General features: G+C 38.3%; 1 protein-coding gene across 1 annotated transcript in view; it reads left to right on the top strand.

Annotated features, from left to right (window-relative positions):
* MCTP1 (multiple C2 and transmembrane domain containing 1) overlaps positions 1-8,539 on the top strand; it is a 1,142,062-nt gene extending 1,133,523 nt beyond the window's left edge. The window contains exon 21 of the mRNA XM_053701494.1: positions 6,939-8,539. Within this exon, the coding sequence (XP_053557469.1) occupies positions 6,939-7,010 (72 nt within the window). The 3' untranslated portion in view covers positions 7,011-8,539. The remainder of the gene's footprint in view (positions 1-6,938) is intronic.
* Positions 8,540-21,309: the final 12,770 nt, after the last annotated feature.

Here is a 21,309-nt window from a genome sequence, read left to right as displayed (position 1 = left end):
CATTGAGACCAATATTGGCTGTAGGCTTTGTCATTATTTAAGAATTACTAACTACAGTAAAAATATCAGAACTATTATTACATTACATTGATATGACCAAATTAAGCTCTGCCTTCTCTCTTATGAGCTTATCACAAGTATGTTCACCTACAAGCAGATCACAAATAGGTAATAAAGGTATCATTTCAGTGTACGCAGCTGCCATGAGTTAAACAAGAATACATTTAAATGTAAAGAGTAGTAATCACCAGCACTGTGCATGTACAATAATTATTCCATGCAAATGTACATGGCTAATTCTCTATCACCATGGGAGCTGTGAGCACACAGTGTTTTTCACAAGATTTTTGACAAATCTTCTTAGAACCAAATTTGCAAACAACTGTGTATGTCAAAAAACATAATTTATGTAAGAACTTACCTGATAAATTCATTTCTTTCATATTAGCAAGAGTCCATGAGCTAGTGACGTATGGGATATACATTCCTACCAGGAGGGGCAAAGTTTCCCAAACCTCAAAATGCCTATAAATACACCCCTCGCCACACCCACAAATCAGTTTAACGAATAGCCAAGAAGTGGGGTGATAAGAAAAAAGTGCGAAAGCATATAAAATAAGGAATTGGAATAATTGTGCTTTATACAAAAAAATCATAACCACCACCAAAAAAGGGCGGGCCTCATGGACTCTTGCTAATATGAAAGAAATGAATTTATCAGGTAAGTTCTTACATAAATTATGTTTTCTTTCATGTAATTAGCAAGAGTCCATGAGCTAGTGACGTATGGGATAATGACTACCCAAGATGTGGATCTTTCCACGCAAGAGTCACTAGAGAGGGAGGGATAAAATAAAGACAGCCAATTCCTGCTGAAAATAATCCACACCCAAAATAAAGTTTAATGAAAAACATAAACAGAAGATTCAAACTGAAACCGCTGCCTGAAGTACTTTTCTACCAAAAACTGCTTCAGAAGAAGAAAATACATCAAAATGGTAGAATTTAGTAAAAGTATGCAAAGAGGACCAAGTTGCTGCTTTGCAAATCTGATCAACCGAAGCTTCATTCCTAAACGCCCAGGAAGTAGAAACTGACCTAGTAGAATGAGCTGTAATCCTTTGAGGCGGAGTTTTACCCGACTCGACATAGGCATGATGAATTAAAGATTTCAACCAAGATGCCAAAGAAATGGCAGAAGCTTTCTTGCCTTTTCTAGAACCGGAAAAGATAACAAATAGACTAGAAGTCTTTCGGAAAGACTTAGTAACTTCAACATAATATTTCAAAGCTCTAACAACATCCAAAGAATGCAACGATTTCTCCTTAGAATTCTTAGGATTAGGACATAATGAGGGAACCACAATTTCTCTACTAATGTTGTTGGAATTCACAACCTTAGGAAAAAATTAAAAAGAAGTTCGCAACACCGCCTTATCCTGATGAAAAATCAGAAAAGGAGACTCACAAGAAAGAGCAGATAATTCAGAGACTCTTCTGGCAGAAGAGATCACCAAAAGGAACAAAACTTTCCAAGAAAGTAATTTAATGTCCAATGAATGCATTGGTTCAAAAGGAGGAGCTTGAAGAGCCCCCAGAACCAAATTCAAACTCCAAGGAGGAGAAATTGACTTAATGACAGGTTTTATACGAACCAAAGCTTGTACAAAACAATGAATATCAGGAAGATTAGCAATCTTTCTGTGAAAAAGAACAGAAAGAGCAGAGATTTGTCCTTTCAAAGAACTTGCGGATAAACCTTTATCTAAACCATCCTGAAGAAACTGTAAAATTCTCGGAATTCTAAAAGAATGCCAAGAAAAATGATGAGAAAGACACCAAGAAATATAAGTCTTCCAGACTCTATAATATATCTCTCTAGATACAGATTTACGAGCCTGTAACATAGTATTAATCACAGAGTCAGAGAAACCTCTTTGACCAAGAATCAAGTGTTCAATCTCCATACCTTTAAATTTAAGGATTTGAGATCCTGATGGAAAAAAGGACCTTGCGACAGAAGGTCTGGTCTTAGCGGAAGAGCCCACGGATGGCAAGAGGCCATCCGGACAAGATCCGCATACCAAAACCTGTGAGGCCATGCCGGAGCTACCAGCAGAACAAATGAGCATTCCTTCAGAATCTTGGAGATTACTCTTGGAAGAAGAACTAGAGGCGGAAAGATATAGGCAGGATGATACTTCCAAGGAAGTGATAATGCATCCACTGCTTCCACCTGAGGATCCCAGGATCTGGACAGATACCTGGGAAGTTTCTTGTTTAGATGAGACGCCATCAGATCCATTTCCGGAAGCTCCCACATTTGAACAATCTGAAGAAACACCTCTGGGTGAAGAGACCACTCGCCCGGATGCAACGTCTGACGACTGAGATAATCCGCTTCCCAATTGTCTATACCTGGGATATGAACCGCAGAGATTAGACAGGAGCTGGATTCCGCCCAAACCAGAATTCGAGATACTTCTTTCATAGCCAGAGGACTGTGAGTCCCTCCTTGATGATTGATGTATGCCACAGTTGTGACATTGTCTGTCTGAAAACAAATGAACGATTCTCTCTTCAGAAGAGGCCAAGACTGAAGAGCTCTGAAAATTGCACGGAGTTCCAAAATATTGATCGGTAATCTCACCTCCTGAGATTCCCAAACTCCTTGTGCCGTCAGAGATCCCCACGCAGCTCCCCAACCTGTAAGACTTGCATCTGTTGAAATTACAGTCCAGGTCGGAAGAACAAAAGAAGCCCCCTGAATTAAACGATGGTGATCTGTCCACCACGTTAGAGAGTGTCGTACAATCGGTTTTAAAGATATTAATTGAGATATCTTTGTGTAATCCCTGCACCATTGATTCAGCATACAGAGCTGAAGAGGTTGCATGTGAAAACGAGCAAAGGGGATCGCGTCCGATGCAGCAGTCATAAGACCTAGAATTTCCATGCATAAGGCTACCGAAGGGAATGATTGAGACTGAAGGTTTCGACAAGCTGAAATCAATTTTAGACGTCTCTTGTCTGTCAAAGACAGAGTCATGGACACTGAATCTATCTGGAAACCCAGAAAGGTTACCCTTGTCTGAGTAATCAATGAACTTTTTAGTGAATTGATCCTCCAACCATGATCTTGAAGAAACAACACAAGTCGATTCGTATGAGATTCTGCTAAATGTAAAGACTGAGCAAGTACCAAGATATCGTCCAAATAAGGAAATACCACAATACCCTGTTCTCTGATTACAGACAGAAGGGCACGAGAACCTTTGTAAAAATTCTTGGAGCTGTAGCTAGGCCAAACGACAGAGCCACAAACTGGTAATGCTTGTCCAGAAAAGAGAATCTCAGGAACTGATAATGATCTGGATGAATCGGAATATGCAGATATGCATCCTGTAAATCTATTGTGGACATATAATGCCCTTGTTGAACAAAAGGCAAGATAGTCCTTACAGTTACCATTTTGAACGTTGGTATCCTTACATAACGATTCAATATTTTTAGATCCAGAACTGGTCTGAAGGAATTCTCCTTCTTTGGTACAATGAAGAGATTTGAATAAAACCCCAGTCCCTGTTCCAGAACTGGAACTGGCATAATTACTCCAGCCAACTCTAGATCTGAAACACATTTCAGAAATGCTTGAGCTTTCACATGATTTACTGGGACACGGGAAAGAAAAAATCTCTTTGCAGGAGGTCTTATCTTGAAACCAATTCTGTACCCTTCTGAAACAATGTTCTGAATCCAAAGATTGTGAACAGAATTGATCCAAATTTCTTTGAAAAAACGTAACCTGCCCCCTACCAGCTGAGCTGGAATGAGGGCCGCACCTTCATGTGGACTTAGAAGCTGGCTTTGCTTTTCTAGAAGGCTTGGATTTATTCCAGACTGGAGATGGTTTCCAAACTGAAACTGCTCCTGAGGATGAAGGATCAGGCTTTTGTTCTTTGTTGAAACGAAAGGAACGAAAACGATTATTAGCCCTGTTTTTACCCTTAGATTTTTTATCCTGTGGTAAAAAAGTTCCTTTCCCACCAGTAACAGTTGAGATAATAGAATCCAACTGAGAACCAAATAATTTGTTACCCTGGAAAGAAATGGAAAGTAGAGTCGATTTAGAAGACATATCAGCATTCCAAGTTTTAAGCCATAAAGCTCTTCTAGCTAAAATAGCTAGAGACATAAACCTGACATCAACTCTGATAATATAAAAAATGGCATCACAGATAAAATTATTAGCATGTTGAAGAAGAATAATAATATTATGAGAATCATGATCTGTTACTTGTTGCGCTAAAGTTTCCAACCAAAAAGTTGAAGCTGCAGCAACATCAGCCAATGATATAGCAGGTCTAAGAAGAAGATTACCTGAACACAGATAAGCTTTTCTTTGAAAGGATTCAATTTTCCTATCTAAAGGATCCTTAAAGGAAGTACCATCTGACGTAGGAATAGTAGTACGTTTAGCAAGGGTAGAAATAGCCCCATCAACTTTAGGGATTTTGTCCCAAAATTCTAATCTGTCAGACGGCACAGGATATAATTGCTTAAAACGTTTAGAAGGAGTAAATGAATTACCCAAATTATTCCATTCTCTGGAAATTACTTCAGAAATAGCACCAGGAACAGGAAAAACTTCTGGAATAACCACAGGAGATTTAAAGACCTTATCTAAATGTTTAGATTTAGTATCAAGAGGACCAGAATCCTCAATTTCTAAAGCAATTAGTACTTCTTTAAGTAAAGAACGAATAAATTCCATTTTAAATAAATATGAAGATTTATCAGCATCAACCTCTGAGACAGAATCCTCTGAACCAGAAGAGTCATTAGAATCAGAATGATGTTCATTTAAAAATTCATCTGTATAAAGAGAAGTTTTAAAAGATTTTTTATGTTTACTAGAAGGAGGAATAACAGACATAGCCTTCTTGATGGATTCAGAAACAAAATCTCTTATGTTATCAGGAACATTCTGAACATTAGATGTTGATGGAACTGCAACAGGTAATGGTACATTACTAAAGGAAATATTATCTGCATTAACAAGTTTGTCATGACAATTAATACAAACAACAGCTGGAGGAACAGCTACCAAAAGTTTACAGCAGATACACTTAGCTTTGGTAGTTCCAGCACCAGACAGCGATTTTCCTGAAGTATCTTCTGACTCAGATGCAACGTGAGACATCTTGCAATATGTAAGAGAAAAAACAACATGTAAAGCAAAATTGATCAAATTCCTTAAATGACAGTTTCAGGAATGGGGAAAAATGCCAAGGAACAAGCTTCTAGCAACCAGAAGCAAAGAAAAATGAGACTTAAATAATGTGGAGACAAAAAGCGACGCCCATATTTTTTTAGCGCCAAATAAGACGCCCACATTATTTGGCGCCTAAATGCTTTTGGCGCCAAAATGACGCCACGTCCGGAACGCCGACATTTTTGGCACAAAAGAACGTCAAAAAATGACGTAACTTCCGGATACACGTATGACGCCGGAAACAGAAAGATTTTTTGCGCCAAAAAAATCTGCGCCAAGAATGACGCAATAAAATGAAGCATTTTCAGCCCCCGCGAGCCTAACAGCCCACAGGGAAAAAAGTCAAATTTTTAAGGTAAGAAAAATAATTGACTCAAGTGCATTATCCCAAATATGAAACTGACTGTCTGAAAATAAGGAATGTTGAACATCCTGAGTCAAGGCAAATAAATGTTTGAATACATATATTTAGAACTTTATTAAAAAAGTGCCCAACCATAGCTTAGAGTGTCACAGAAAATAAGACTTACTTACCCCAGGACACTCATCTACATGTTTGTAGAAAGCCAAACCAGTACTGAAACGAAAATCAGCAGAGGTAATGGTATATATATAAGAGTATATCGTCGATCTGAAAAGGGAGGTAAGAGATGAATCTCTACGACCGATAACAGAGAACCTATGAAATAGACCCCGTAGAAGGAGATCACTGCATTCAAATAGGCAATACTCTCCTCACATCCCTCTGACATTCACTGCACGCTGAGAGGAAAACCGGGCTCCAACCTGCTGCGGAGCGCATATCAACGTAGAATCTAGCACAAACTTACTTCACCACCTCCATAGGAGGCAAAGTTTGTAAAACTGATTTGTGGGTGTGGTGAGGGGTGTATTTGTAGGCATTTTGAGGTTTGGGAAACTTTGCCCCTCCTGGTAGGAATGTATATCCCATACGTCACTAGCTCATGGACTCTTGCTAATTACATGAAAGAAATACCTGTAGTACTATTAAATATGATCTCAGGTCAGCTTTGAAGTCTGCAAAATGGTGCAATCAGGGATTAAACTACAGGTCTCTACAGGGAGACACTTTAATTATATTACAATTTTATGTATAATATTTTATATCTCTTGAAATTGCCCATCATAGTGCAGCAAACGGGACGACTTAGTAATAACCAATGTCTGAATTCAAATTGGGGCAGTAATTTTCTATTTCTATGAAAAAGTCTTCTAATGGCAAAGACTGTAGGTACTGAAGGACACTTACTGTGGGTACGATTTGTTTCTTACAATGCATTGCAATGACCACTCATCAGGTTACTGATACATATAGATGTACAGTATGTAAGTACATGGAAATGTAATAGGAGATATTCTATTCTCAGAATATTTATACTGAAGCTGTTTATTTTCACTATGATGGGAAAAGAGTGCAGATCTGAACTTCTTGGCAGACCTTCTTATTGCTAATTCCATATCTCACTTTAGATCTTTCAGTGGATTGTTTTTGATTCCCAGCTGCAACTCCCACTCTAATAAGAAGCCTAGAATTTTTCCCAGGCCAAAAAAAAAAAGAAAAAAAAGATTCTCTTTATATTTTTTTGTATTAAAATACTACGGCCAATTGACCACTGTTGTGTCTCAACTTCTGTTTAAACAGGTGCAGTATCATGAACTGAAACCAGATGCTAACCAAAGTCCAAGTAAAAAGAAGAAAAATAATCTCGGCTAGTCGCCTCCATGCATCAAGGAGAATGGGATTTGCTGTAGAAGATAAGAGAAAGCCATACGGCCGGACATGAATTTTATTGTTTATGTTACATTCTGTTGTACCTTTTTATCATGATAGAGACAATTTGTAAATATTGTACAGAGGCAGATATCATTGTACAAAAACTAATTTCATACAATTTCGGAGTATATCTCTCGCTGTGTGAATGCTTTGCTCTAGCCAATAGTGTGATTCTATGAAAGAAATTATTTAATCAGCAAACTAAAAAAAACTTAGTTGCTATGTATGTATGCTAGATTGCACTGAACATTGACTGATGCTAAGTGGCTGAAATATGCTTTCATAACAATACATACTTGTGTATGCAACTGCATTAGCCAAAAATATATTTAAATATATAGAGCAACTATTTTAGTTTGTGAATAATATTATGCACTTTTGCATTCAGTGCCTGATGAGTCCGTCATGTCAATAAAATTAGCTCACGTTTTTGTGAACTCTATGTCATGACATCATATATTTAAATTCCCAGGTATAACTATTTACCTAACATGGACAGAACTAAAACGATGAATTAAATTCTTGTCCGATTCTCTTGCTGTATCACGAATGTCTACAACAAAAGGTCAGTCTGAAAGAAAAATAAAGGCTGCATTTCCTTACTTGTGAGATATCCGAACACATATTCCTTTTTAAGTCAGTATCCGAAATGGATCCTTTAAGGGACATTGAATTCAAAATTAAAAGTAAATGGAACTTTCCAATGTATTTCTATGATCAGTTTTGCTTAGTTATCTTGGTATCCTTTGTTAAAGGAATATTAAACAGTCTGTTTCTTTGTTGTAATGAAAAAAGCAGTAAACAGTGGGTTATACTTAAAGGGATATGATTCAGGTAAAACATACACTTTTAAACAACTTTCCAATTTACTTCTTTTATCAAATTTGCTTCATTCTTTTGTTATAATCTGCTGAAGGAGCAGCAATGCACTACTGTGAGATAGCTGAAGACATCTAGTGAGCCAATCACAAGAGGCAAATGTGCGCAGGCTCCAATCAGCAGCTAGCTGCCAGTAGTGTAAGATATGTAGATATCAAGAGAACAAAGTACATTTTAAAATAGAAGTGAATTTTAAAGTGTCTTAAAATGGCATGCTCTATCTGAATCATGCAAGTTTAATTTTGACTTTCATATCCCTTTAATAATTTCAATATGTATTATTCATCATTTTAAAGGGATTTTAACTTTCATTTCTTTATTTTAACTTAATTTGTGCAGTGTCCATTACTTCCTGTCACAGACCTACAAGGAGGCCGGGGTCTCTACAGGAAGGCTTATCTGGCCACATGTCATAAGTCTTTTAGAGTAACTTGATCTGAGGGACAGTAAGTGTCTTGTTTGCTCATGCTTAGAAGTGGCAGAATGCAACTTAAAAGGACACTCAAGTCAAAATTAAACCTTTATAATGCAGATAGAGCATGTAATTTTAAATAACTTTCCAATTTACTTCAATTAACAAAATGTCAACAGTCTTTTTATATTTACACTTTTTTGAGTCCGCAGCTCGTACTGAGCATGTGCAAGAATTCACAGAAAATACATATATGAATTTGTGATTGGCTGATGGTTGTCACATGATGCAGTGGGAGTGGAAATAGACATAAGTTTGAAATTTGTCAGAAAAAAATCCACTACTCATTTAAAGTTCAGACTAAGGCCTCTAGAGACAGAGCGGATCAGGTCCGACAGACATCGCTGAATACGGCGAGCAATACCCTCGCCGTGTTCAGCATTGCACCAGCAGCTCACAAGAGCTGCTGGTGCAACGCTGCCCCCTGCAGACTCACGGCCAATGGGCCGCCAGCAGGGGGGTGTCAATCAACCCGATCGTACTCGATCGGGTTGATTTCCGGCGATGTGTGTCCGCCTGCTCAGAGCAGGCGGACAGGTTATGGAGCAGCGGTCTTTGTGACCGCTGCTTCATAACTGCTGTTTCTGGCGAGCCTGCAGGCTCGCCAGAAGCACAGGGCATCAAGCTCCATTCGGAGCTTGATACATATGCCCGTAAGTATTATTGCATCGTCTTGTTATTATGCATTTGTTGATTATGCAAATCTACTGTATTTAGCGGTCCTTTGAGTTCCAAAAATGTGGCTACAATGAGAAATTCTAAGTGCTCATTTAAAAAAAAAAAACATGTGTTGTTTGTAGTTTTTTTCTAAAGGAGAACTGTTTAATATCCATTTAACGACTAATCCTAGGCGAGCATGCATGTGTCTTTAGTCATCTGGCTTCAGTACTTGCAACAATGTTTATAGCAATCTTATACTTGTTGCAAATACTGCTGCTATAGACTGTGCACTCTCCTAAGCTCCTATCAGCGTTCCAAGGTTTAATCTTCAAGAAAGGACACTAAGAGAACAAAGCAAGTTTGATAATAGAAGTAACTCGGGGGGGGGGGTTCCATGCTGTGTCTGAATCCTAAATGTTTAATTTTGACTTTACTGGGCCTTTAAGATTATACTCTTGACCACTCCAAGGCAATGGGACCTGGCAACAAACTGAATACAGAGGTGTATTATCCTAAAAAAATTACAAATGAGACAGAATGATATTGGATTTGTTGCCATATGTTTCATAAGCCGTAATCAAACATAGACACTTTACTAATTAAGAAATGTAATTAGTTTTAAATTATGCACCTTTATAAAATGGCACATGACCTGCCCTGACACATAAGTAAAACCTGGTATCTACAGATATTTCTGCAATAAACTGCTCTAAATCAATAAAACTATATGCTAAACTGCCTGCATAAAACCATTTAGAAGGAGAATGCCATAATGATTGTTACCCTCATCCTCCATCTTATGCTCTATGCTTCCATCAGTACTCATTGCAGCCAATCAGGGGGATTTATGTAAGCGCTAGGTGCTGAGGTGCATACAGAGAGTAGTGACATAGCGGTCCGTCACCAGAGCATAGTAAGATTTATAATGCTATTTTACTGCTAGCTATTAAAGGTTTTGTCCAATCTGTTAAGCAGAAAATAGGGTACTTTATCCATCTATAGTAAACATATATGTAACTTCATAGAACATAATATCCCTACCTATGACTAAAACAATATTTAACAGTGCATCTCAAGCATCTCATGGTGTATTTTAAGGAAGCGTTCTCACTACCCATTTAAAACCTGGTAATATGCATTCCCATAATATTTCTATTTTCATTGGAAAATATCTAGCATATTTTTTTTCCCAAGAATTGTGTGTAAAAGGGACTGACACATTTAAAAGGACTTTAAAAGTGCAGTTCTAAAGGGATTATAGATGCTTTACATGTATTTCAGAATAATAGTAGTAAGTTACAACTGCTCAGAAGTACATTAATGAGCTAGGTGCTCTTATGAATAAATATTGCAGTTCCCTGTAAAAATAAATATAAATAAACGATTATTGAATATAGGGGCTACTTAATTATAGCTTCATTACAGCAGGTACAATTGCTAAGTTAGGGTATACAATTGTATAATGTTACCCACATGCTGCCCACAGGCATCTTAACTGTCCCTAATTGTCCCTCATATGTCCCTATATGCCGAATGTCCCTTAGCCTGCATATAGACCACTTAGGCATGCCCACAAACCACTAGACACGCCCACTGACTGCCCAGCTGCATCCATTTTACCGCCTACTATCAACTTGTGACCTCACCCCCTCTTTAAACAACCCTGTCCACAGAAGTCTCTCTCAACCTCCTGAGTCTCTAATACCTAGCCACGAATGTTGTGAGAGGTATGTGCACATAAGCATATGTAAAACAGGAAAATATTTTACCTTAAAATTTCCACAGTAGCCACATCCCAATTGCTGAGGAAATTTAAGCATCAAGGAAACTTGTTCTGAAACCTCACAAGATCACAACAAAGTCCAGCAAGACTATGCTGATTGGCAGTTTATCTTCTGGCTGTCTTGCAGAAGAGAAGTAGGAACAGGAATTGTAACATTGGTTTTAGTATTAAATAAAGAAAAACACAGGTTTACATCATTAAAATTTGTCTTTTTCACATTTACGTTAATGATAAAGGAGAATTTATGAAGAGTAACATTTCTCTTTAAAATGTCAAAATGTTTAAATTTCTGTATTTAATTTAGATGATTGTATTTTAGTCAGTGGTCTCAGACTGTAAACCAAAATAAGTTATTTGAATTGTAAAAAACAGGTTTTAAAACTTACTGTTAAATGTGTGAATTGCTCACAGCCAATAATACTGAAGATGACACTTTTAATAATGTGTTTATTTAAAACTATTTTGTTATCATTTTGTAAATGTACTTTTTTCACATCAATGTAAATTGTGCTATTTAGAGACATGTTCAACAAAGCAAATATGTAGGAAATGAATCTAAAGTAAACATTTAAACTGACAAAATGGAGGCAAGGAAATATCCTAATGGGGTTTAGACATTTTTAGTTATGTATGCATTTTTCTCTCTGTGTTTTTTTCAATGCATGTCAAAACGTCTCTGATATAATCAACTTTGCCATAGATGGACAAAATAATGTACTAAATTGGACCAGACTTCTTCTATATAATTGATATGGTCTTAGAACCTTGCTATTGGCCAGTGACATGTCATAGGGAAATAACGTGTAACCTCCTTATGCATGCAATGTGATGTTTGAAAATCAAAGACATAAGATTTTTGGCTGTTATTCTGTTGAGATGGCTCTGTGAAAGTATTTCCAAAATGTCACATTCAAAATATCACAACATTTAGTTAGCTGTAGCACCACTTAAGATGTCCCTGTTAGGTTTAGGGTTGAGTTAAGATATGGGGGCCGATTTATGAAAGTGCGAGCGGACATGATACGATGTAGTGTATTATGTCTGCCGCACATTGATAAATGCCGACAGCATAAGCTGTCGGCATTTATCATTGCACAAGCAGTTCTTGTGAACTGCTTGTGCAATGCCGCCCCCTGCAGATTCGCGGCAAATTGGCCGCTAACAGGGGGAGTCAATCAGCCCGATCGTATAGGATCGGATGGATTGATGTCCGCAGCCTCAGAGCATGGGGGACAAGTTATGGAACAGCAGTCTTTAGACCGCTGCTTCATAACTGCTGTTTCCGGCAATCAAGCTCCATTCGGAGCTTGATAATTTGGCTCCTTGGTCTAGCCTAGCAATGGTTTTTCAAACCTGTCCTTAGGCATCCCTAACAGGCCAGATTTTCATGACTACCTTGGGTGAGAGCAGGTAAAATAACCATGTTTACTAATCAGCTGATTATTTCACCAGTGCTCTAGTTGATATCCTCAATATCTGGCCTGTTAGGGAGGCTTGAGGACAGGTTTGAAAACCAGTGGTCTAGATAGTGCTGCAATAAATTAGAAAATAATACATAACAGCTCTCTCTGGCATTTGAGAGGTTAATCTTATACCTAAAGTTATGTGCCATTTTACCATAACATTCTAAGTAAAACACTATGCAAATGTATCATCTTAATTCCTGCCCTTTTAGCATAATGCTTAAGAATGAATAGCACTAAACACTAAATACATTTGATAAGGAGTAGCATTGAGGTTATTCTCTACCTCCCTCTAGTCATGGGTGCCGCCATTTTGAAATCTAGCTTTCACTGTATTCCAGTGCTGACGTTTTTTTGCACATGTGCAGTAACTTTACTTCAGATACCTGCAGTGTAACCTAGGTTCCAGAATGGCAGCTCCCATAATTAGATAGAGGTGCATGAAATGTATGTAGTGTTTAATGTCCCATTAAAGAATATATCCTACTAAGAATCTTCTATATCCTAATCACAAAGCATAGTGGGAGTCTATTGAGTGTATGCCTTTCCTCATCAAACATTTAATTTGATCATTTCAAAACACACAGTAACAACTATGTGCATGGCAATAAGCTTATAGGTCCACATAGACCTTTAATGGTAAATATGTCCATTATTAGAAATGAAGATAGGAGATGGAATGAATTAAAATGAGTATATTTTTAATGATTGTGAAACAGCTATTTAAGAGATTATTTTGAAAATGTTTATTTTAAATAATATAATATAAACTGTAATAAATCAATAAATATTGATCAAATGCTTGCATTGCTCATAGGGTACGCCCACTGTATTTTTCACAAGCATTAAGTACACCTTAAAAGGGATTACTTTGGATATATAAAGCCATATTATACAAAGCCTTATGGATGCTTTATGCTTTATCAGTAACACCAGAATTAAGGCCTCTATTCAACTGTCTGTGATGCAGTTTTTCTCTGTGGCAGAATACGGCTTTTGCACAATCCATACAGCTCTATGGCATATTGAAATGTGTAAATCCGAATGAACGCAGACATTTCTCCACTGGCCTTCATCTGTACTGGCTTGCGTTCTACAACTTGTAATCACTTGTTGCTTGTCTACTAAAATATTCTCAATAAAATAACAAAGCTGATATAACCATTTAGTACGTTCTTTCTTGCTATGCCAAATATTGCAAAAAAGTTGCGTTGTACATGAAGGGTGATTATGATAAATCGATTGGTGTACCTGAATACAAAGAAATATGTTACTGAGATGAATGCAAAGTATGTAAACCAGTGTGTGTGACTACAACATACTAGCCCGATTACTAGGTCAAGAGGCAATAGTAAAAAGTGTAGTATTTTCAGTATAGTGATGCATCATTAGTTTGACCACATAAATTAATTGTTAGTTCTATAGTAGGATCTTGTGTTCAGTGACGGTTCTTGGTAATGCAACACATTCCTATTACTGTCGCACTCCTCAGCCTCAGAGGTGCCTGCTGCTTTGAGTTTGCAGTTTTGCACCTAAAACCTTGATGTTTATCTTTGGGATCACATTTTCCCAGTAAACCTAATAACCCTAGCTGAACCAGTTCTTTACTTCTACTATCTATCTATCTATCTATCTATCTATCTATCAGGATTGTTACCCGTTGAGTTTATTCCCCAGATTTATGCAAGGATTAGTGAAACTCAGTTGCAGATTTAACTTAAACAAATAGATTTGTTTGTATCACTTTACAGTTTAGTTTAACAGTCCAAGGGGAAGTAAGCACACGTAGAGAAATGTTGCTACAATAATGAGGAATTCGATTACCTTGGTTTGTTGAAATCTTCCTAACTTTAGTTATTGGAATGATAGTCTTACCACAGATGAAAGATGAATTCCGTGGGTTCAATAATTCGCTGTTGACCTTTCAGTTAGAGTTCGCAATTCAGATGAAGCAGGGCTGAGTATGGAGGTAGTTGCTTTGAGCTTCTAAACACAATACTAAGCACGGATAGTAGGGAGGATCTGATATTTGAGGGCAGCAGATCATTGTGATTGGTAGAAGTATTTAAAGAAACAATAACTTAGCAGAATCCTGACATGACCCCCCAATCAAGCAAGCTGTTCCACAACTTGAGGTTTAGGTCGATTGGGAAACCTTCGGTGAAATAAGGCCACAAGCCTGGGCGCATTCAGATTGGTGGAAGGTTCCCAGGTATCCTCATCTGGAGAATAGTTTTTCCATCGAACTAGATATTGCAGCTCGCCCTTATAATATTGTGAATCAAGTAGAGTTTGTACTTCGTACTCATCTTCCTGTAGTAATTGGGGGGAAGGTGGTAGTAGGGTTCCTGGATCTCTTGTGGATACATATGGCTTGAGCAAGGAAACATGGAATGTCGGGTGTATCTTCATAGTTGATGGTAAATCCAAAGTGACTGCGTTGTCATTAACTACCCTTAAAATAGGGAACGGACCAATAAAAAGTGTAGATAGCTTTTTGCTTGGAATTTGAAATTTCATGTTCTTGGTGGAGAGCCAGACCAAATTCCCAACCTGGTATTTAGGGGGTGATCTCCGTCTAAGATCGTAGAAATGCTTTTGAAAGGCTTGAGCTTTCTGTATATTTGTTTGTATGATTTTAAAGTTTTCCAGTAGGGAATTACGTAACTCATCAACTGGTGGAGAATTTGCAGCAACATCAGATACTAGGGAGAATGAGGGATGGTACCCATAATTTGCAAAGAAAGGGGTCATCTTAGTAGATTAATTTTCTAAGTTGTTGAAGGAGTATTCCGCCATAGGTAGGTAGTTTACCCAATCATCTTGATGGTATGAGCAGTAGCATCTGAGGTATTGTTCTAGCCATTGATTTGTTCTTTCAGCTTGACCGTTAGTCTGTGGATGGAATGCAGAGGTGAATCGGTGGTCAATTTGAGTTATTTTACATAATTTGTTCCAGAACTGAGAGGTAAATTGAGTTCCCCTATCTGTCGTAATTATATCAGGTAATCCATGTAGTTTCACTATGTTATTCAAGAACAGGGTAGCAGTTTCTGATGATGTTGGAAGTTTATGGAATGGTATAAAGTGAACCATCTTTGTGAAGATATCCATGACAACCAGAATTGTGTTTTGGTTTTTGGAAGTAGGCAATTCCACAATGAAGTCCATGGATAAGTGGTGCCAAGGATACTGTGGAACAGGTAGAGACATGAGGAGTCCATAGGACGTTTTTTTCTTGGACTTCCTAGTAACACATATAAGACAGGTTTGTATGTATTCTTTCACTGTGTCTGTCATATTTGGCCACCAAAACTTTCTTGATAGTAGTTCCAAGGTTTGTTTTATTCCAGGGTGTCCTGACATAGGGGAATCATGGTAATTCCTTACCACCTGTAACCTTAAATCGCTTGGTACGTAAATGTTATCGTTATAATAGAATATCCCTGCCTGCCTCTTTCCTTAATGAGGTGAGTGGAAGATTCTTTTCCCGTTCTGAAGATCGTCTAATGTCCGAAATAATTTGACAAGTGATTCCAAAGAACCGTTCATTTGGAATTATGTCTTTATTACAGGTTATATCAGGTTTTTCTAAACAACGAGAGAAGGTATCAGCTTTTCCATTTTTAGAAGCAGGTCTATATATTATGTTAAAGTCAAAACGTGCAAAGTATAAACTCCAACGAACCTGTCTTGCTGATAAGGTTTTATTACTTTGTAGATATTGCAAATTCTTATGGTCTGTATAAATGATAATTGGGAACTTGGTGCCTTCCAATAAATGTCGCCAATGTTCTAAGGAGCGTCTAATAGCCAGGAGTTCTTTGGCCCTGATGGAGTAGTTTCTTTCTGCTGGACTCATTGCTTTTGAGAAATATTAAACTGGATGACTTAGTGCTGTCAGAGTGTCTTTCTGGAATAAAACCACACCAATAGCAAAATCTGATTAATCCACTTCCAATATGTATTGGTGATTAGGGTCAGGAAACGAGTATAGGAGCAGATGTAAAACACACTTTTAATTTGTTGAATGCTGTAGTAGCTTCTGGAGTCCATTGGAAGGACATGGTTGTTCCAGTAAGCCTGGTGAGTGGTTTTACGAACGTTGAGAAACCTTTTGATGAATTTCGATAATAGTTAGAGAACCCCAAGAATCGTTGGAGTTCTATTCTGGTTTTAGGTAAGGGCTAGTCTTTAACTGCTTCTACCTTATCTTCCTGCATTTGAATTCCATTTGGTGTTACTGTGTATCCGAAGAATTAGATTTTGTCAGTGTGGAATTCACATTTTTCGGGTTTTGCGTATAATCTATGCACTCTTAATCTCGAGAGTACCCAACGAACATGCTTGACATGATCGGTTTTGTTGTTTGAATAAATAAGAATGTCGTCGAGATAGATAACTAAGGACACATCCAAAAGATCTCTAAAAACGCTGGGGCATTACATAAGCCGAAAGGCATCACTAAATATTCATAAAGTCCATCTCTTGTCCTAAATGCTGTGAGCCATTCATCCCCTTCTTTTATTATAATGAGATTATACATACACCAGAGATCAAGCTTTGTGAATATGGTGGCCTTGAATAACCGTTCAATCAGTTCGGGGGAAAAGAGGTAAAGGGTACCTGTTCTTAATAGTTCTTTTATTGAGTTCTCGGTAGTTAATTATGGGCCTGAGTGATGCATCTTTATTCCGCATGAAGAATATTCCTGCTCCTGCAGGTGAGGTGAATGGCCTGATAAATCCTTTACGTATGTTATCTTCTAAATATTCTTTAGGATGTTCCAACTCAGGCTGGCTCAATGGATATAAATGCCCATAAGGAATAGTAGCTCTAGGTTGTAATTGTATTGGGCAGTCATAGATATGGTGTGGGGGTAATGATTCTGCTTCAGTTTTACTGAAAACGTCTGCAAAATCTTCATATTCTGTGGGTAATGTGATTTTGTCTGACTGTGCATCTGATAGAGTCTGCATGAGAGTATGTTGAGGGAAACAGGTATTTTGACAGTATGAGGAATTCCTTACTTCTGAAGTTGACCAATCAATTGTAGGTTGATGTAATCGCAACCAAGTAATTCCTAGCACGATAGAAAAATGAGGGGAAGGTAAGATATCAAAGGTTACAAACTCTGTATGACCTTCTTTAATTTTTACTAGAATAGGAATGGTCTAATGTGTTATAGGTCCAGTTTCAATTGTGGAGCCATCGATTACTCGTATTCTAACTGGAGATTTTTTTGTAATGACTGGATTTTTATTTTTGTAGACAAAGGCGGAGTCAATAACATTTCCTGATGCACCAGAATCTATAATGGCATCAGAGTTCAGTTGCTTTTGATCCCACTGCAATAAGAGAGATAAAATACAATAAGAGGAATTCTTGTGGTTAATATGTGAGGAATGAATGGTTAAGAACTTACGTCTTTTATTCTTTAGGAGCACGAGACAATCTTTAACGGAATGTCACACTCGGCTGCTGGGAAGCTCTGCAGTCCTCTCTGTGTGCTTGATTGACAGGTGTCTGAGCCACCCCATCCAGATGATGTCACAACCAGGCTTTTTATTCCGGGCTTCCTGTTTCTCCAGTGCCTGTTTGTTTGTTTATCTTTGTGGTTTCTGTTAGAAATTCGCTGTGGAATCTCTCTAACTGCTGCTTTTCTGTTGCCAATCTCTTCAAGGATTTACTATGATGGATTAACCTTCAACCTCCTGATTACCTGTCTCCAAACAATGCAAGTACTGTTTGTTTTGTGAAACTTTCAAACTGCCTGTTTACCTGCTGCAAATTCTGACTACTCTGTATACTGCCAAACTATTCAAATACTGTTATTTCTGTGAAACCTTCAATCTGCATGTTTACCTGTTTCCAAACTCTGCAAATACAATTATTTAGTGTAAACCTTCAAACTGCTTGATATCCTGTTGCCAATCTCAACAAGTACTGATAAATCTGTGTTAACCTTCAAACTACCAGATTATCTGTTGCTATCTCTGCAAGTTCTGACAACACAGTGTTAACCTTCAAATTACCTGATTACATGTTGTTAATTCTGCAAGTTCTGACTACACAGTGTAACCCTCAAACTGCCTGATTACCTGTTGCATACTCTGCAAAGACTGTCTACACAGTGTTAACCCTCAAACTGCCTGATTACCTGTTGCATACTCTGCAAAGACTGTCTACTCAGTGTTAATTCTCAAACTGCCTGATTACCTGTTGCATACTCTGCAAAGACTGTCTACACAGTGTTAACCCTCAGACTGCCTGATAACAAATTACCTACTCCTGCATTATTAACTGTTTCCTGTTTTACCCTTCTTCTGTCTGAGTATAAGTGGACTATCCCTGCTCTCCTGATTCTGTGGAACACATTTCCTGAAACCAGTTCCTTATTCAGAAGTCTATCTGGCTATATCTTGAATTACTTTGGCACAGGCTAACCCTGCTCCATATCGTGAGTACTTTGTTTTTTGGAGGTTGTCGTGGGGTCACGTCCTGGATTAAACTCAGAGTGCAAGGGTGTTGTTTAAGTTCGCCCTAGCATTTGGGTCTTCTTCTGGACATTTCCTAACGTGACAGTACAAACGGGCCATAATATGGACCCTGATGAGTTATCCAGGGCTGTGGCTCTACAAGGGCAACTTCTAGGAAATCATTCTGATCATTTGCAATCTTTGGATTCCAAGCTTGACCAGATTACTGCTCTGCTACATAACCTCTCCGCTCCTTCTCAAGCTACGGCGACTCCTGCTGCCACTGCTACTAGCACCAATGCTGTCTTTAATCCACTTCAAACTGTTGGACAGAATATACCACGAATCCCACTTCCAGATAAATATGACGGTAATCCTGAAGAATGCCGTGGATTCCTTAATCAGTGTCGTTTACACTTCAGAAACAATCCTCAAGTTTTTTCCAATTCTACTTCCAAAATCACCTTTATTATTTCCCTCATGAAGGGTAAGGCTCTAGCCTGGGTGTCCCCTCTTTTAGAGAAGAATGATCCGTTACTACAGGATGTGGAATTATTTGTGTCCATTTTTTCTTCTGTTTTTGACAAGCCTGGGAGGTCTGCAGCTGCTGAGGCAGGATTGTTGGATCTGAGACAGGGATCCCTTTCGGTAGATCAATATGCTATTGAATTCAGGACTTTAGCCGCAGAAACTGATTAAAACCATGGAGCCTTACGGGCAGCCTTTCGCAAAGGACCTCCTATTCGAACCTCAAGTCTTTCTAATAATAATTCCTAATCTCCTGAGTCTGTGGAACCCATGGAAGTAGGAGCTATTAAATTGTCAGAAGCTGAACGCCATAGAAGGCGTACTCTTGGGTTATGTCTGTATTGTGGTACCAAAGGACATTTACTGAAGGACTGTCCTATCCGGCCAGTAAAAACCAAAGCTTAACTTTTGATAGAGGGACAGAGTTAAGCCAGAATCCCATGTCTTCCCTCAATTCTAAACTTTTTGTTCCTGTAACTATCTCTTTTGGAGACACCAAGTTTCGAGCTCAAGCTCTCATCGATTCTGGAGCTGCTGAAGTATTCATTGATTCAAACTTTGCCGACTCTCTCAGGATTCCTCTTCAAGCCAAGAAACAGTTAATTAAGGTAACTACTGTCAGTGGACAGCCTCTAGGTACTGGTATCATACAACATTCTACCATTCCTCTTCTTTTGACTGTGGGCATACTTCATTCTGAAATTATTCGTTTTGATGTCATCTCTTCTCCCCACATACCATTGATTCTGGGGTTACCTTGGTTGCAGCTTCATGATCCAGTTTTCTCATGGTCTAAAGGAGAACTTATTTCCTGGGGAACTACCTATTTCAAACATTGCCTGCAAAATCCCTCTAAACCATCTTGTCCTGTCGTAGCTATGGTGGAAGTTCCTGAATCATTGCCTAATTACTATCATGCCTTTTGTGATGTGTTTTCTAAAAAAGAGGCTGAGACGTTACCTCCACACCGGATATTTGACTGTCCTATCGAATTGTATTCAGGGGCTCCTCTACCTAATGGAAGGACCTATCCCCTCTCTCATCAAGAAAATGTCTCTCTTGAGGAATACATAAAGGACAACTTAGCCAGAGGATTTATTCGTCCTTCCTCTTCACCTGTGGGTGCAGGTTTTTTCTTCATTGGGAAAAAAGATGGAGGTCTTCGTCCCTGTATTAATTATCGAGCCTTGAATCAGATTACTGTCAAAAACAGCTATCCTCTCCCGCTCATTTCTGAGTTATTCGATCGTCTTCAAGGTGCTTCTATTTTTTCCAAGTTAGATCTCCGTGGGGCCTACAATCTGGTCAGAATCCGTAAAGGAGATGAATGGAAGACGGCATTTAACACTAGATTTGGTCACTACGAGTATCTAGTAATGCCATTCGGATTGTGCAATGCACCAGCAGTATTTCAGCACTTTGTTAACGAAATCTTCAGAGATTATCTAAATCAATTTGTTAGCATTTACCTCGATGACATTCTGATCTATTCGAAAACATTACAGGAACATGTACATCATGTAAGACTGGTACTTCAGAGGTTACAAGACAATTCCCTGTTCGCTAAATTGGAGAAATGCTCTTTTCATCAGAGTTCCATCCCCTTTTTGGGGTATATCATTTCTGAATCAGGTTTTGAGATGGATCCTGCTAAACTGTCGGCTATCAAAGACTGGCCCAGACCAACTACTCTCAAATCCCTGCAGAGGTTTCTTGGCTTTGCCAATTACTATAGAAGTTTATAAAGAACTTTGCTGACATCACGTCTCCACTCACTTCTCTTACTAAGAAAGGGCAAAATTGTAAGAACTGGTCCTCTCCGGCAGTACAGGCTTTTGAAACGCTAAAATCAGCATTTTCTTCTGCACCTCTTCTCAGTCATCCAATTCCTGATCTCCAGTTTATTTGGGAGGTTGACGCTTCCTCTATAGCAGCTGGAGCTGTTCTCTCCCAACGTGATCCGACTACCAGCAAG

This window comes from Bombina bombina, chromosome 2, assembly GCF_027579735.1.
Source record: "Bombina bombina isolate aBomBom1 chromosome 2, aBomBom1.pri, whole genome shotgun sequence".
NCBI lineage: Eukaryota > Metazoa > Chordata > Amphibia > Anura > Bombinatoridae > Bombina > Bombina bombina.
Note: the sequence above shows the minus strand (reverse complement) of the source record. Positions and strands in the feature narration are given on the sequence as shown.